The sequence below is a fragment of the Equus quagga genome, chromosome 2 (assembly GCF_021613505.1).
Source record: "Equus quagga isolate Etosha38 chromosome 2, UCLA_HA_Equagga_1.0, whole genome shotgun sequence".
NCBI lineage: Eukaryota > Metazoa > Chordata > Mammalia > Perissodactyla > Equidae > Equus > Equus quagga.
Window position 1 is genome coordinate 39,197,079 of NC_060268.1, and position 17,551 is coordinate 39,214,629.

General features: G+C 42.7%; 1 protein-coding gene across 1 annotated transcript in view; it reads right to left on the minus strand.

The window, feature by feature from the left end:
* EHD4 (EH domain containing 4) overlaps positions 1–13,417 on the minus strand; it is a 74,123-nt gene extending 60,706 nt beyond the window's left edge. Inside the window, exon 1 of the mRNA XM_046653042.1 lies at positions 13,071–13,417. Within this exon, the coding sequence (XP_046508998.1) occupies positions 13,071–13,306 (236 nt within the window). The 5' untranslated portion in view covers positions 13,307–13,417. The remainder of the gene's footprint in view (positions 1–13,070) is intronic.
* Positions 13,418–17,551: the final 4,134 nt, after the last annotated feature.

Here is a 17,551-nt window from a genome sequence, read left to right on the forward strand (position 1 = left end):
CTTTGCGTTGTTATCTGCAATAACAAGAATTCAAAGGAACAAGAGGCCACAGGAAGACTACAGAAAAGAATCCACTGAGGTTCAGAGCTGATTAGCCCCCCAACAGGCATCCTGTGCGTTAGACGGGGCATTTGTCCCCGGCTCCAGCTTGCTCTCCTTTTCCTGTGTTCTCAGAGAGGGCTGCCAACTCCAGTGGTGATTGCTCCGAGTCTCCAGCCAGGCCGGCAACGTAAAAAGGCAGAGACATTTGGAGTCCAAGCAGCTGGGCGGAGGGGGGGTTGGGAGGATGGGAAACCACCAGGGACATCTCCTTGTCCCTGTCAGCTGAGGGCCACGGTTTGCCCCACACAGATGGCTCCCGGGCACTCTGGCTGCCATGCTCAGTCTGGGCTCAAGGACCTGCTTTCAAACAAGCGTATATGTGGACAGTGTCTTTTTTCTTCCATTGCTTAGGCTAGAAACTTTTTTTTAACTTCATAGAAAAAAAGTCATTTGTGATAAGGGGATGAAGAAAATCTTCCAGATGATGAAAAGTCCCTCAACATACTCAAACACCATCTTCTCAGAGATGGGTTTAAGAATGACTAACAAACTATAAGAGGCACATTATTCAAGGACAGACACCCGAAATTGCAGCTGCAAACTTGGTCCCCCCCCGAGTACTCATCCATGCACGCGGTCTGGGTTTTGACGGTCACATTTGTCCTTGGAATACTGGAAAAGGCATTAATCGTTTTAGTAATACACCTAACGTCTCAGGACTTGTTATGTGCTGAATAAATTTACTTCATCCTTAGTACCTCATGGGGTAGGTGCTATTCTTCCCCCGTTTTATAGATGAGAAAACTAAGACTCAAACACATTAAGTGGTTTATTAGAACCTAGGATTTCTTACTCGTCCTGCATTCTGTGAATCATCACAAATGCCCAAATCTAAGACTTTTTAGTAGGTATTTATTAAGTAAACACTCTAAAAAGTAAGATGACACATGTATTTGGGGTGCTTTTGAGCATTATTTTTAAATTCTCAAGCCAAAATCTAGAGAAATGGCTTGCGTAATTATAATCAGGATTTAAAAAAATATACATCTTTCTGCATACACTATCATCTGTGCCTAGAGTTTGAGGGTTCAATTCACTGATACAGTCTGGGACTTTTTTTTTTTTTGAGGACGATTCATCAGCCACCAATCCTCTTTTTGCTGAGGAAGACTGGCCCTGAGCTAACATCCTTGCCCATCTTCCTCTACTTTATTTGTGGGACGCCTGCCACAGCATGGCTTCCCAAGCACTGCCACGTCTGCACCCAGGATCCGAAGTGGGGAACCCCGGGCCGGTGAAGTGGAACGTGTGCACTTAACCGCTGCACCACCAGGGCAGGCCCTGGCATGGGACATTTTTTTTTTTTTTTAAGATTTTTATTTTTCCTTTTTCTCCCCAAAGCCCCCCGGTACATAGTTGTGTATTTTTCTTAGTTGTGGGTCTTTCTAGCTATGGCATGCGAGACGCCTCCTCACCATGGCCTGATGAGCGGCGCCATGTCCGCACCCAAGATCCGAACCAGCGAAACCCTGGCCCTCCAAAGCGGAGTGAGTGAACTTAAGCACTCGGCCACGGGGCGGCTGCATGGGACATTTTTTAAAAGAGCTTTAAACCAACGGCAACAGTCATTTTATCCCTTTGAGTGTTACTAAGGGTTTAAACAATAGAGATGTAAAAGAAATATATAAAGTACAACTTGCGAGTTCAGTTGGAGAAGCAGCTTTATTTCCTTACTTTTAAATCCAGGGCTATGAGGTTAAACACATTTCAATTCATAATGAGCGTTGGAAAGTTCTCCATAATGCAGTTTTTATTGATAATACCTGATCCACTACTTCACTAGGAGAGGGGCTGAAAACAAAAGGTTCGACTTTCAACTCCGGTTTGTCTTGAATCTGGAAATGATGTTTGTAAAGCAAGTTTCTTTTGTTTCTCTTCATGTTTAATACCAAGAAGTAGAAGTGGGAGAAGAATCAAATGTTTATTATCACAAAAGTCTTATAAAATGGTCCAGAATAGACAATTATTTCCTAGCAAGTTAGTACCACCACCACCACATACAACAACTGTTATGACACCATGTGGGACAGTTTCTAAGGCATTTCCCACCTGTTTCATCACCTCATCCTCACTGTCGCTGGAGCAGGTATTTTTACCCCTAACTTATAGAAAACTGTGCTTATGACTAGGTAAGCAGCTTGCAGGAGACCACACTATAATGACTACTTTGAACATTTTGATATATTTCGATCCAGTCATTTCTCTGTGAATATAATTTTTTCTTTATCAAATTGGGATCCAAGTGTTTAAACAATTTTGCATCTAGATTTTTCACCGTTAGTTTTTCCTCATGCCACTAAAAATTCTTCGAAGGCACAACTTTTAATGGCTGCATGCTATTCCAAGGTGAATATGTATGAATTTAGTTTGCCATTTCCTTACTGTTGGGCATTAAATAGCTTCCCATTTCTTGCTTTTAAAAATAACGCTGAGATAAACATCCCTGAACAGACATCTCATCTACTTTAAAATTTTAATTTTCTTGGAGTTATTGGAAAACTGTCAGACCAAGCTTCACTTCCATTTTAAAACTATACGTCTTCTTTAAGCTTGAAATCTAGCTTTTATTTTCATTTTTGTTTTTCCTTAGTTAAATCTTTGACGTTATCATCAGGACTGCTTGTTCAGATAACATCATCTTTGAAACTGCTGTGCCTACCAAAGGAATGGACATTAGCCTGTTGGACCGGGAAAGTGGAACGGGCTGGGTAAAGCCTTGTCACATCTCTGTTTTTCCAGCTATCAATGGAGTTTAAAGTACACGGGGCTGAGATGTGTCTAAAGCACACTGCTGTCTAACCTAAGCCAATCCCTGAGCTATTCCACTCCACCTTCCATGCTATTCTGGAACGAGGGTGGAAGAAAGGGAAAGGAAGGAAAGGAAGAAGAAGAAAGGGAGAGGAAGTTTACGGGAATCAAAGGCAACATACCTCCCAGTTTCTTCCTGTCCTGTTTATTTTTCCAGTCATTCCTTTGCTCATGCAATGAAGATCTATTAAGTGTTTTCTATGTTATGACTTGTAATTTATGAATCAGACAACAGACTTCAGGCTGACCTGGGAGCACTATAAGGTTTCATGAGGAGGCTATAGGATATAGTATTTCCCAAAGGTGCTTGACTATAGAACCATCTTTTCTTTGAACACCTATTAGTAATCTCCCAGAATTGCATTCCACAGAACACAGGTTAAAGGAAAAGGTTAAAAGGCATTTAGTAAAACTCAACATTTATTCTAATTTTTTCAAATGAAATTCTTTTAAAATTAGTAATAGAAGGATAATATCTTAACGTGATTAATTTATAAAATATTAAACCAACAGCTAACATCATATCTTAAGGTGCAAAACAAAGGCATGACCATTAAAATGAGAAGCTTGAGGGGACCGACCCCATGGTGTAGCAGTTAAGTTTGGTGTACTCCGCTTTGATGGCCCAGGTTCACAGGTTCAGATCCCAGGCACGGACCTACAACACTCGTCAGCCATGCTGTGGTGGCAAACCACATATAAAGTGGAGGTAGACTGGTGCAGATGTTACCTCAGGGCAAATCTTCATCAAGCAAAAACAAAAGAGGAAGACTGGCAACAGATGTTAGCTCAGGGCTAATCTTCCTCAGGAAAAAAAAATTAGAAGCTTGATATGAATGCTCACTTCCCAATACAATAAAATACAAAACAGAAGAGGAAATAAAGTAATCCTGAATGTAACTGATACAGCTGTCAATCTAGAAAATCCAAGAGAATCTACCGAAAAGTTATCAGAATAACTTGAATCAAATGAACAGATACAAAACAAAAACACAAAAAAAATCAGTAGCTATCTCACATCCCAGTAATACCTAGTTGGCAAATATAAAGGAAAAAAAAATCTGATTCACAAAAGAGTATAAAATACCCCAAAACAACATTAATCAAAGTATATAGAACCTGTATGAGTAAATCAGGCACCTTCCTGGGATATAAAAAAGAAGGTCTGAGTAAAAGCAATGCTGGGTTCCCGCTTGGGAAGAGCAAATGCCAAGACATAAAGCAGTCAACACAAATGGATCCCAGCGGGATCATCTGGGAAGAATCTAATGAAATAATTTCAAGGTTCCTCTGAAAGAACAACAGGAAATGATGATTGACAGTATTTGGAAAGCAAAGAGAAATGAGCTCAGAAGGGTATGCACTACCACTTATTAAAGAATGTTTTAAAGTGATAATACGTAAGACAGTATGCTGCAGGTATAAGATGCCACCAACAGAATAAAAGAACGGGAGAGAAAGGTCCCAAAAGGTCCCGACATTTAATAAGTCAGCCTCTGAGGGAGCCTCATGCGACAGTGGGAAAAGATAGGATTACTCAAAAAATAGTGTTAAAAAAGAAAAAAAAACCCAAAATGAACACTTTTGAAACAGATTTCACTTCCAAGGGTGTTAAAGAGTTAAATATTTTAAAAAGCCTACCTAATAAAAGAAAATATAGGTGACTATTTACTGAATCTTAGCATAAACAAGGATTTTCTAGGCATAAGAGTGATAAAAGACATCATGAAAGAGGAAAAAAATGTTAGATTTGACACAAATATTAAATATATCTGCACGTCAAAAATTATCATAAAAAATTTAAAAGACAAACCTCAAACTGGAAAAATACTTATAATAGCTATGACAAAGAACTGATAGCCATTATTGAGCAAAATTTTTAAATAGCTACAAAATAAAGACATATACTCCAAACGAAAATTGGGCAAAGTTCACAGCAATTCACCAAAGAAATATACACGATGACTATATATAAGGTCAACTTCACTAGTTAAAAAAAAAAAGAGCAAAGTAAAAGAAATTTTTCCTATAAAATTTGCTTTTAATAGTAATACTTAGTTTCACTGATGGTTTGGTGAAATAATGATCCTCATAGTAAATTCCTTGGTGGGAGTCTAATTTGCAGTAACTTTTCTGAATAGGAATATGTGTATATATATTCAGGATGAAAAAATATAGAATACAGTATATATATATAAAATCAGGAATATTATAAATTTGAAAAACATTTATACCTTTGGATACAGTAATCCATGCTTTTCTAAGCATGAGACAGCTATTCAAAGAAAAAACCTAGAAATAAAAGATTTATAGCCAAGAATGTTCACTGCAACATTATCATAACAGCGTAAAATTAGAAACAACGTTCCAGGCTGTATGACAGAATGTGAGGCCGTCTTAAAGTTATTTTTGGAGATTATTTAATGACACAAGAAAAAGTTCACTATATCATATTTAAGTGAAAAAAGGCTGTTTATTAAATTGTGTTGATTGCATAATCCCCAGTTTTGTAAGCACGGCTTCCAGGTCTTCATCTAGGTCATTTGTTGAAAATGTGAACAGTTGGAGCTTGGACCACAGGCCATGGAAGGCCGGCTGAAGCGAGCCTCTCTCTTCAGGCTGGATGGTTCAGTTGTCATGATTCCATCAACTGAACCTTCGTCTATCAATGGTTCCCAAATGTTTCCCGGGGGAGGCTGCCTAAGAATCACTCTGAGAGGTGGTTTATAAAAACAAAAACAGATTTCTGAGCCTCACCCACAGACAGTCCGATTCAGGAGGTGTGGGACGAGGCCCCGGCATCTGCTTCAGAAGGTCTCCCAGTGATTCTGACCGGCAGCCAGATCCGGGGACCACGGCTTTCTAGTTCATAATTTTCCAAGGTTTTGAAAAGGATATTGAATGTCTTTTAGAAGTAAGCTTCTCCATGTGAGTTAAGGAAGCGAATTTGATAATTAACCACAGCCCCATTTCTCCGAATCCTCTGGCACTGCTACCTTTTGTCAGGTAGATGATGTAATGAGTGGACAAGAGGCCATCCTACAGTGTCTTGCCAAGCTGACTGTCACTACTGCCACACCCCACCTGCCCTGGAGCCCCCACTGCCCTTCTCAGAATCCTTGCTCTGAGTCCTGCCTCCTCTCAGGCTTCTGAAACACCAGCTGCTTCCCCTCTGCGGCCCCTTCCATCAACTTTTCACTCTGCCAAGGTGAACCAAACCTCTGGAATGCGGGGGCCCAGGGCACGCTTCCTCCCCTTCAGTGCCCAGTTGCTCAGAGTTTCTATATTTGACGCTTCACCTCCCACTCATTCCTCAACCCACCACCACCTGGCTTCCATCACCACCACTTACTGACACGCCTCCTGCCAAGGTCACCCTGGCTGCTGATGGCTAATCCACTGGTTCCATTCCAATCCTTCTCCCAGAAGCATCTGCCGCTGCTGACCGCCCGCTCTCTCCTTCCTTGGCTTTTGTGGGTGCTGTCTGCTGTCTCACCTGTCTAGCACCCGTTTCCCCTCCTTTGATAATGGTACCCTGAGGACCCACCTTTCCCCACTCCTGGTCCACATCATGGTTTGGGGGCTGAGCACCCCACTCTGGCATGGCTATTTCATTCCCCTGGCTCTAGCATTGGTTCAGGGACGGGCATATGGCCAGAGTCGAACCAGTGAGACTCAAACCTGAGACTTTTGCTGAAACTGTTGGGGAAGAAGTTTCTTTTTTCTGGGGTTGCTGGGCTGGCAGAACGTGAGTCTGGAATTGGAGATGGCCACCTGCCCACCCCATGCGGGGCAACTGCCTGAGAAGGAGGCCAGCACGAGGAAAGCAGCAGACCTGAGAGACAGAGTCCTGAGGGCACCACTTGGGGTCCTAGGCTGGGCCTGAAGCCAGCACACCTCAGGCAGATCAGTTTCATGAGAAAATTTGTACCTTTGTACTTAGGCCTTTTTTAGTTGAATTTCTCTGTCACTTGCAACCAAAAGAGCCCTAAGATGGCTCTGAACCACCATCCTCCCCTGGCATTGCTTCACCTTTCTGGTGACTTTCTCCCCAGTGTCTCCATAAGCTCCTCTTCCTCTTGCTCCGGGACTCATAAGTCCAGCCCCTCGTGGACTCTACACCTGGGTGTCCACTTAAACATAGGTTGAAATTGAAACTCGTAACTATGTCCCCACTCTCCTTCTTCTTGTGGCCCTATCTCAGTGGACAGCTCTACCATCCACCCACCTATCCAAGAAACCTGGGCCTCACCATCGACACCATCTCGTCCTGACTTCCCGGTCTCCTTTGGCAGCTAACTCTGGCTCATTCCTCAGGGCTCAGCTTTTAGGTTGCATCCTCAGCGAGGCCTTTTCCAACCTCCAAGCCTGAATGAAGTGTCCCTCCTATGCGTCCATCCCATCCTGTGCTTCTATTGTCATAGCTCTTGTCACTCTGAACCCTAATGGCTTGTTGATTCTTTTCCATATTCCCCATGAAACTCTAAGTTCTATGACAGCCGGGCCCATCCCTGAAATCAATATTATTTGAATAAATGAACACTGGAGTGTATAAATATGATCTTAGATTGTATATTACAAATATAGTCTATTCTTCTGTAAAAAATTAAATATTTCAGTATTTCAGAGAGATCTGCAAAGGGCACGGTATTTGGCACAGATTTTCAGGGGCTCCAGCGCCTGATGAGGGTGAGAACCACCAGACCTCCCACAGTGTCTCTCTCATGGGATTTCTTTTTAATGGGTGAACCAGGCTGCCTTGTAGTGAGTGCCTTCACTTTTCTTCTCTTTAATAACTGAGTCTAGAGCTTATCAAAGGAAAGAAGTATAGCTTTGTTCTTAAACAGAATCTATTTCCCCTCTTTTTTGAAAACTGGGACATTTGCCTGTTTTCAATTTTCTGATACTTTTCATAGTCTTCATAATTTCTTAAAAATCACCAAACACAGTTCTTTGAGCACAACTGCAAGTCCATGCTATACGGTCCCCCCACCCATCTACCCACCAGGTGTTGACTGGGCCTTGCTTGAGCCAGACCCCGGAGAGCTCCTCATTCTCTGGGGTCAATTGCCCTCAGACATGGCTGGGCTCCCTTCTATCATCTCTGGATCACTTTCTTTGCCAGAAAAGGAGGAAGCAAAATAATAGCTGAGTAGTTCTGCTTTCTGTTACTGTTACCGCCAGAGGCCACAGCAGTGGGCCCATCACTTCCTGATTCTTTTTTTTTGTTCTAATTCTGCCTAAAAAGGCTTTTGTATTGTCCGAGGCATTTTTGCCCTCTCAGCCCACTCTTTCCGGCTTCTTAATGTTTCACACTCTCCATAAACCTTGTTTCCACGCTTGCATATGGAATCGCCGCCCCTTTTTCCCTATGAACACTATATTTAAATAATATCTAAAGTTTTAAAACACAATTACCTTATCAAGTATTTTATAGGAAAACATCATACCTGATTTTACTAACTTGAGTGTTATGAAGAATGAATATGCTTACACACTGACAAAAACATACAGGGAAAAAACCATATAGGGATTGTGTGGTGGCTATTTGCACCCCCTTTTTTCTCACGTGTGCTCCATAGCTCCTTTGTCCTTAAGTTCTTTTAGCTTATTTCCACTTTTTTTGTTTGTTTTCTTCCTGGCATCCATTTTTACTTTAAATTATTGTACCCAGATGCAGAAATCACCTGGCTGGCACTAACTGCAGAATTATGAAAATTAAATAAATCACAGGATGGTTAGTGATGGAGGACTGGATTGTTTTATATTTTTTATTGAGATAAAATTCACATACCATAAAATTCACCCTTTTAAAGGATAGAATTCTGTGATTTCACAAAGCTGTGCAACTAATACCACTATTAAATTTCAGAACATTTTCATCACCCCCATAAGAAACCCTGTACCCATTAGCACTCTCCTTGCCTTTTGCAATGTGGATCTCTAATTGTCCCGCCATTATTTGTTGAAAAGAATATTCTTTCCCCCCATTGAATTGTCTTGGAATCCCTGTAAAAACAAAGCGACCACAGATGTACAGGTTTATCTCTTGACTCTCAGGTCTATTCCATTGATTTATATGTCTATCCTTATGCTAGTACTACATTGTTCTGATTACTGTAGCTTTGTAGTAAGTTTCAAAATCAGGAAGTATGAGAACTCCAACTTTGTTCTTTTTCCAAGATTGTCTGGCTATTCTGGATCCCTCACATTTCCATGTGAATTTTAGGATCAGCCTGTCAATTTCTGTGGGGAAGGCAATTGGGATTTTGGTAGAGATTACACAGAATCTGTGGATCCCTTTAGTGCAGCCATTCTAAAGGTATTAAGTCTTACAATCCATAAATATAGGATGGCTTTCCTTTTTTTCTTTTTTAGGTTTTTTACTTTCAACAAAACTTTGTAGTTTTCAGTGCAGAAGTCTTACACTATTTTTGTTAAATTTATTCCTAAGTATTTTATTCTTTTAGATGCTACTATAAATGGAATTGTTTTCTTAATTTCATTTTCAGATTGTTCGTTGCCAGTGTATAGAAATACAATGGATTTTCTATATTGACCTTGTATCCTGACACCTCACTGAACTCGTTTATTAGTTTTATGAGTTTTTCTTTAGGATTTCCCTAAATCGTTAGGATTTTCTGTATACAAGATCATGTCCTCCGAGAACAGAGATGGTTTCACTTCTTTCTTTCCAATCTAGATGACTTCCATTCCTTTTTCTTGCCTAATTATCTTGGTCTCTACCCTTTTAAAGCCTATACACTTTCTTGGGTGACTTCCCTATTTCTTTCTTCATTAGAAAAAATTTTCTGGAAGAAGGTGACAGAGTGTAGGAAGAATAAAGAAAGTGGAGTTATTAAAAAAAACACAAGTTGGAACCATGTGAAGTGATTTTCAGTGACTCTCTCTTCCTCTCAGTGGAAATGTCTTCCTCCACAGCACCTGGGCCCAGGGATTTTCTGGAGGAATCTCTGAAATGTGTTTTCCTCAGGTTTTGGACACAAGCCGGGTGAGCCCAACATCCACCCTTCCTCGGCTCTTACAGAGTCTAAGACAACATGGCTACTCGCCCCGGGCCCATCTCTCCTCCTTCTCCGGACAATTCTCTCCTGCTGGTCAGAGGCAGAGCAACATTTCCTCTCATTGCACCCTCTGTCTTCTAAGAAATAAAACTGTCAGTGTGGCAACAGGTTTACCAGCTGTTCTGATTCTACCCCAAAGAGACTTTGACAAATATCTCCCTCACATCTGAAGTCTCCTTCTGGGCCAGTTTTGTGATCCATGTGAGGAGAGTCCACCCACACTCTCCTATCTGTCCTCTTCCTTGCACTGGGGCCCCTCATGGTGATCTCCCATGCAGGAGTGTGTGTGTTTTCTTGACACTCAGGCTCTTCATCCACCCCATCTACAAGACCTTTTCATCAGAACAAGGCCCACACTTAATTTCCTCACTCCAGATGAAAGTCCTGGTTCACCATGTTTTAGTGGGTCCTAGCTCTTCCCAGTCATGGGACAAAGGAGGGAAGAGTGAGGTTTCATGAAAGGTGTGGAAATGCACACCAAAGGCCTTGTTGAGTGGCTTTACAGTAAATAACATTTCCCTCCAAATCAGTGCAAGCTCTGCGATAGCATGTGCAGGAAGCCAGGGGGATAAGAATCTATGGCTATGCAAACAGGTGCACCCTATCTCACAAGCAAGTGGGAGCTTCTGGTGCTCAGTGGCTAGACGTAAACAACCCAGGTACCACCAGCCTCAGAGAAAAGAGAGCCACGGAAGCAGGCAGGATCCAGGGCGGTCAGCACCCTGGGCCAAGACCTCTGCTCCCTGGTTCCAGTGTAGGACTCCCCAGGGGAGCTGTCCTTTTGTTTGGGGCTTTCCTCCCAGGAGCTAAATCTCTTCCTACTACCTTCCCTCTGAAACCAAACTCAGATCTTGGGTGCCTCACCAATCTTCCTGTTCACCCTGATTTGCTTGCAACCTCACAGGTTCACTTTGTGCCCTCTGCCTAACGACACTCTTAGGCCGGGAAGGTCTCAAGAGCAAGCGACTTCCTGATAAGGTGACTCCTCCCTCACTCTGGGCTTGCACATGGCTTGAGCGCCTACTGAGAAAAGGTCCATTTGGACGGAGTCACCAGGAGTCAAATCTCAAAATCTTTCTTAAAACTATGCTTAGCTATTCCACAAAGCTCCCTCTAAAGGAGGCAACAAAGAGAAGAGTGAGAAATGATATAATGAAATAGTAAACTGAAAAAAAGATCCATTCATGTGCCTGTACATTGTGCTCTCCTGCCTCAGACTTGCTTATTATCCAGGCTATGGGAACACAGACAGAGGGCCACATCACATCTAGGTTGGTTCAGCATCAACAGGGGCTCCCTAATCACACAAGGGACAATAAAACCCTCATGGTAAAGACAGACAGGAGGGACTGTCCGGGGTGCTGTGAAGATGCCACCACTGATGTCTAAGATTATTATACTTATAACAATGCTACCTTCTTATCCTTCATCTGTATATTTCAAAAGGTCCACCTCCCACTCTTGTACCACTTGGTCATAATACTTCATTATCCCATAAACTTAAAAATCAGTTAGTATTACTGAGAGCTTACATATATTGTCTGTCATCTTTCAAAGTGCCAGTTACTATAATATTTCTACAGTTCATTTTGAGTGTCTAGGGTGACATATTTAATACTATTTTCCTATTTTCAGCTTTTAAAAAGAACCAAATAAAGCAATTTTAGAATTATTTTCTTCAGTTTTCCTTCACATTCAATTTACTGCCTAGAACTATATTTCAATATAGCTTACTTGCTTTGCTAAATTCATTCATAGTGTATCTGCAGGCCTGGACTGAACATATTTCCTGTAGTGACAACTACTCTATTTGTGGGAACTATTTAGGTCACTGGAGTGGAGAAAAAGAGGCCGCTACTTAATAGAAATGGCATGTATCCAAATATAGAGGCAGTTCTCCGAACACCTGTTGAACATCAATGATGAAGAGATTGTTACAATTTCCAAAACCCTGGACCCAAACCTTAAACGATCAGTCACTTTGTTTCAACTGACACAAGGTTTAACCCAGGAAAACAAGTCTCCTAACCAGAGTCTCAAAATGCAAGATGCCTTAGCAGTAAAATAGCCTCTTCAAAAAGCAATGTTTCCATGTAAATTTTTTTCCCATCAAAAATCAGTTCGGAGGAAGCTATATTATGGGAAGTTTAGGGCACGCACAGTAATTCTTTGCTTTTGGAGACAGCGAGCATGCCAAATACTTTCAGTTGTCAAGGGTGAGCTAAGAGAGACTGACCCAACCAAGAAACGGAAACTAACGAACAGTAATATGACACTCCCCTTTAGTTCCACTGGCCACGGGTTGGTGGGCTGCTACACCCAGCTAACTTCCTAGGGCCGGATAAAGGCGAGACTGTGTAAGGGCTGAACGATGGCGGCCTCTCTCCCTGCCTCCCTCGAACACCGTGGCGGTGGTGGTGGGGTTGGGAAGGGGATGGGGTGGGGGGCTGGGGGGGTTGGGAGGAGGATGGGGTGGTGGTGGCGTGCAAGGACCTCAAGAGAAGTGGGCTTGCAAAATACTCTCTACTGTTGCCACATTCATTCATTCAATAAAAAGTTATGCGCCAGGCACTGTGCTAGGGGCTTAACTCCACAACTATGACCCAATGGTCCATTCTGATACCCCACATCTCTGTCCCCATTTCCAGCCCTAGGCCTCACTCGCCCATTAGTAAGGTGCTTATAATCGCCTCGCTCTCCCTGCCTTCCCCAGGCCCCCAGGCCAGGGTGACAGGATAAAACCAGCTGGAGGAGTGCCTTTCCAAGAGCAAGAAGGAGGGCCCGGAGTACGCGGAGAAGGGGTTCCAGGTACCCTCCTGCCCGCGTGGGGAGAGCCAGTCCCTCCTCGGGAGGCCGCGTCCTGGGGCGGGGCTGCGGCACCCAGGCACCGCGCTCCGACGGGGAACCTGAGGTCACGCCGCTGCTGGAGGCGGAGGCAGCGGCGAGGGGGTCCGCGAGCGGCAGGAAGCCCGACGGCGGCGGGAGGCGGTGACAACGCGCGCGCACGTGGGGAGGATCGCTTCCACCCAGGTGGTGGGGCAGGACTCCAGCAGGGGTGAGGGCGGGGCGGGTTACCTGATGAAGGTGGTCTTGCCTGTGCTGTACTGGCCCACCAGGAGGATCATGGGCTTGTTTTCGAAGTCGGCGTCCTCCAGCGCAGGCGAGTGGAACTCGTGGAAGCGGTACGCCTCCTCCAGCGGCAGCACCTTGCGCAGGTAGAGCGAGCGCAGGCCGCCCGTCACCGTCTGCACGGCGTCCATGCCGCCTGCGCGCTCGCGCCCGCCCGCCTGCCGCCCCATCCAGCTGAACATCTCGCCGCCGGTCCGCCGGTGCGCTGCTCCGCGCCCGCCCTCTCACTGCCGCCCCGCGCTCGGATCCTGCTCCGGGTTCGGACCCTCCCCGGCTCGCACTGAGCTGTCCCCGCTGCGCTCGCCGCCGCCCGAGCGGGCCCCGCCTCGCGCCGTCGCAGCCAATCTCCGGTCGCCACGTCACGAGCGCTCGTTCACTATTCAGGAGGGCTCGCTCCTGTCCTTCCTCATTGGGCCGCTGCCAGCGCGGGCGGAGGCGTCAGCCAATAGAGAGCAGGTTCTTCATGAATTATTGATGCTGGAGTCCATCTGGAGGACGCGGCTGGGGAGAGGGTGCCTCTTCAATTGGGTGGCGCTGACTCGTCATCGGAGGGCCCCCCATTGGTCGCCGGGGCCCCACCTCTGGCCAGGTGGCGTCGGCTTCCGGGCAAATCTCAGCTGGCACAAACGAGTCTTCGGAGGCTGCTTAGCCTCCTGGATCGTTTACTCATCTCAACCCTATGGACGTCGAAACTGGGGAGGAAAGTTCAGAAAGTTGACAGGCAGGTTCTTTCTATCCCCTGGCAGGTTATTATTACCCTTACTGTATTGGTGAAGAGGTCTTGACTCACGAACATAAGTGATAGAATTTGAAGTAGGAGAAGTAGACTGCAATCTGCTTGAGGAGATGCTTCTCCTACTTCTCGAGGCTGCCTCCCCTGAATTCTGGATGGTCTGAAGGCCGTTTGCCCTTGGTTTTCTTTATTTGATTTTCTGTAAAATCGAAGATTTAGTCATCGTCCTCATTATTGCAACCTAATTTCCCCATATGGACATCTAAGAGAGCTATTGTTGACTCCTAGCTGGTTGAAAGGACACATCTAAATTGAGATTGAGAGAAACAATCAGCCATCACTTTTGGTGTCCTAGGTTAGTTTTAGAATATTTCTCAGTTGTTTTAGAGCATTTCTCAAGTGTGACCCACAGGGCCACCTGCACGAGCATAACCTGGGATGCTTGTTAAAATGAAGATTTCAGGGGCCGGCCCGTGGCCGAGTGGTTAAGTTTGTGCGCTCTGCTTTGGTGGCTCAGGGTTTCGCCGGTTGGGATCCTGGGCGCCAATATGGCACCGCTCATCAGGTCATGTTGAGGCGGCATCCCATATAGCACAACCAGAGGCACTCACAGCTAGAATGTACAACTATGTACGGGACGGGGTGGGGGGGGGGTGCTTTGGGGAGAAGAAAAACAACAACATCAAAAAGATTGGCAACAGATGTTAGCGCAGGTGCCAATCTTAAAAAAAAAAAAAAAAGATTTCTGGTCATCACCCCAGACCTACTGAGTTAAAATATTGAGGAAGGATGGAGCTCAACAAGTGCCCCAGGTGATTCTGATGTACCCTAAATTTGGGGAAATGTGGTGTACAACAGTACTTCTCAAACTTGATAGAAATGCAGATTCTGATTCGGTAGGTATGGGGTGGGACCCAAGACTACAGTTCTAACAAGCTCCGAGGTGTTGCCACTGCTGCTTGTCCATGGACCATACTTTGAATACCAAGGCTGTGGTGAAGAGAGAACAGGACTTGGCATCAAAAAAACCTGGGTTTGAGTCCTGACTCTATAAATTAGTGGCTACGTGACCTTAAATGCAATGAATTACTTCTCTGCCTCAGTTTCCTTGTTTGTAAAATGGGAACTTCTTTGGGGTTGTTGTGTGGATCAAATATTTAGAGGAAGCTATACGTAACTAGGGAAGTGAAAAGACAGCCAAGGGAAAATGAAGTTAGATATCTGCCTCGTGTCAAAATAAAAGATTGAAATGTAAAAATAAACTACTAGAAGAAGGTACAGTGAAGATTTATAACATTTTTGGAAGGAAAAAACCTTTCTAATCAAAACCAAAGGCAGAAATTATGAAAGAAAAGGTTAATAGATTTATCCACAAAAAAGTAAAAGCTTCAATGTGTTTTTAAAAATATATAAAAAACAAACCCATATAAACATACTCTTGCCACATCCAGAAATTGCACTTCCTGGTATTTACCCAAATGAGATGAAAACTTATGTCTACACAAAAACTGCACACAGAGGTTTAGAGCAGCTTTATTCATAATTGCCAAAACTTGGAAGCAGCCAAGATGTCCTTTGCTAGGTGAATGGATAAATAAACTGTGGTACATCCAGACAATGGGATATTATTCAGTGCCAAAAAGAAATGAGCTATCAAGTCATGAAAAGACATGAAGGAACCTTAATCCATATTACTAAGTGAAAGAAGACAACCTTAAAAGGCTACATACTGTGTGATTGCAATTATATGACATTTTGGAAAAGGCAAAACTACAGAAGCAGTAAAAAGATCAGTGGTTTCCAGGGGTTAGGGAGGAGGGAGAGAGGCACAGGAGGAGCACAGAAGATTTATAGGGCAGCGAAACGATTCTGTATGATAATGTAATGGTGGATACATGTCCAAGCCCATAGAATGTGTAAAACTAAGAGTGACCTCTAAATGTAAAATACAGATTTTGGGTGATCATGATGTGTCAATATAGGTTAGGTTCATTGATTGTAACAAGTGTACCACTCTGGATGTTGGTAGTGTGGGGTGTTGATAGTGGGGAGACTGGGTGTTGAGGGTACATGGGAGCTCTCTGTACTTTATGCTCAATTTTGCTGTGAATATAAGACTGCTCTAAAAAAATTCTGTCAAAAATAGTATATATATAAAACAAATAAATCCATAAACAAAGGCAAAAGACAAATTGGGAAAAATATTGACAGACATATATGGTGGATATATTTAATTAAGGATATGAAATCTTTAAAAAGATACTATAATATTATTAAGAAATGAATACTCCATTAGAAAAGTGAGCAGAGGACATAGACAACTAATAAAACAAATACAATGGACCAATAAACATTAAATGATGCTGACATCCACTGATAATCAAAGAAACACAAATTTAAATTAAATAGATAACATTAAGAACGGCAGACTTTTATTTTTCTGATACAATGTCTAGTGTTGGCAAGGGTGTAGAAAAAGGTACCTTCTCATATATTGGTGGAGATGGTGTAAATTGGCAGTTTTCTGGAGTCTATACTTATCAAAAATCTTCAAAATGCACATTTGAGACTTCTGCTTCTGCAACATCAAACTTAATGGTGAAATGACTGAATATTTTCCCTTTAAGATCAGAAACAAGGTAAAGATGTCTACTGTTACCACTTCTATTTAATGTCACACTAGAGATTCTAGCCAGTACAATAAGGCAAGAAAAAGAAAAGTTAATCCGGATTGGATAGAAGAAGGAAAACTGTCTTTATTTGCAGAAGATATGATCATCTATGTGGAAAATTATATGTAATCTACAAAAAAGCTATTAAGACTAATAAGTGAGTTTAGCAAGGTTGCTGGATACAAGCTACATATACAAAAACCAGCTATATTTTTATATACTAGAAATGAGCAATTGGACAGTGAAGTAAAAAATCAATATCTTTTGCAATAGCATCAAAAACATGAACCACTTAGGGATAAATCTAATAAAAAAATGTACAAGTTCTATACATTGAGAACTACAAAGCATTTCTGAGAGAAATAAAGAAGACCTAAATAAACAGAGATATATACCATGCTCATGGATCAGAAGACTCCATATTGTTAAGATGTCAATTTTCTCCAAACTGATTTACAGGTTTAGTGCAATCCCAGCAGACTTTTATGTTTTTAGAAATTGACAAGCTGATTCTAAAATTCATATGTAAATGCAGAAGACCTAAAATAATCAAGACAACTTTGAAAAATAATGAAGTTGGAGGACTTACACTACCTAATTTCAAGACTTATTGTAAAGCTACAGAAATCAGGATGGTGTGGTATTGGTGCAAAGACAGACTAATATATTAATGGAACAAATAGAGTCCAGAAATAGGCCCACACATATATAGTCAATTGATTTTTGATAAAGCGCAAAGGCACTTCAATGGATAAAGAAAAGTGTTTTCAACCCATAATGCTAGAACAATTGGATAGCCATATGTGAAGATGTGATCTTTGATCCATACCTTGCACTATATATAAAAATTAACTCAAAAATGATTATAGACCTAAATGTAAAACTTAAAACTTCTAGGAGAAAACATAGGAGAAAATCTTTGTGACCCTGTGTAGGGAAAGGTTTCTTAGATAACACCAAAAGTATGATCCGTGAAAGAAAAAATCAATAAGTTGGACTTCATCAAAATTAAGAACTTCTGA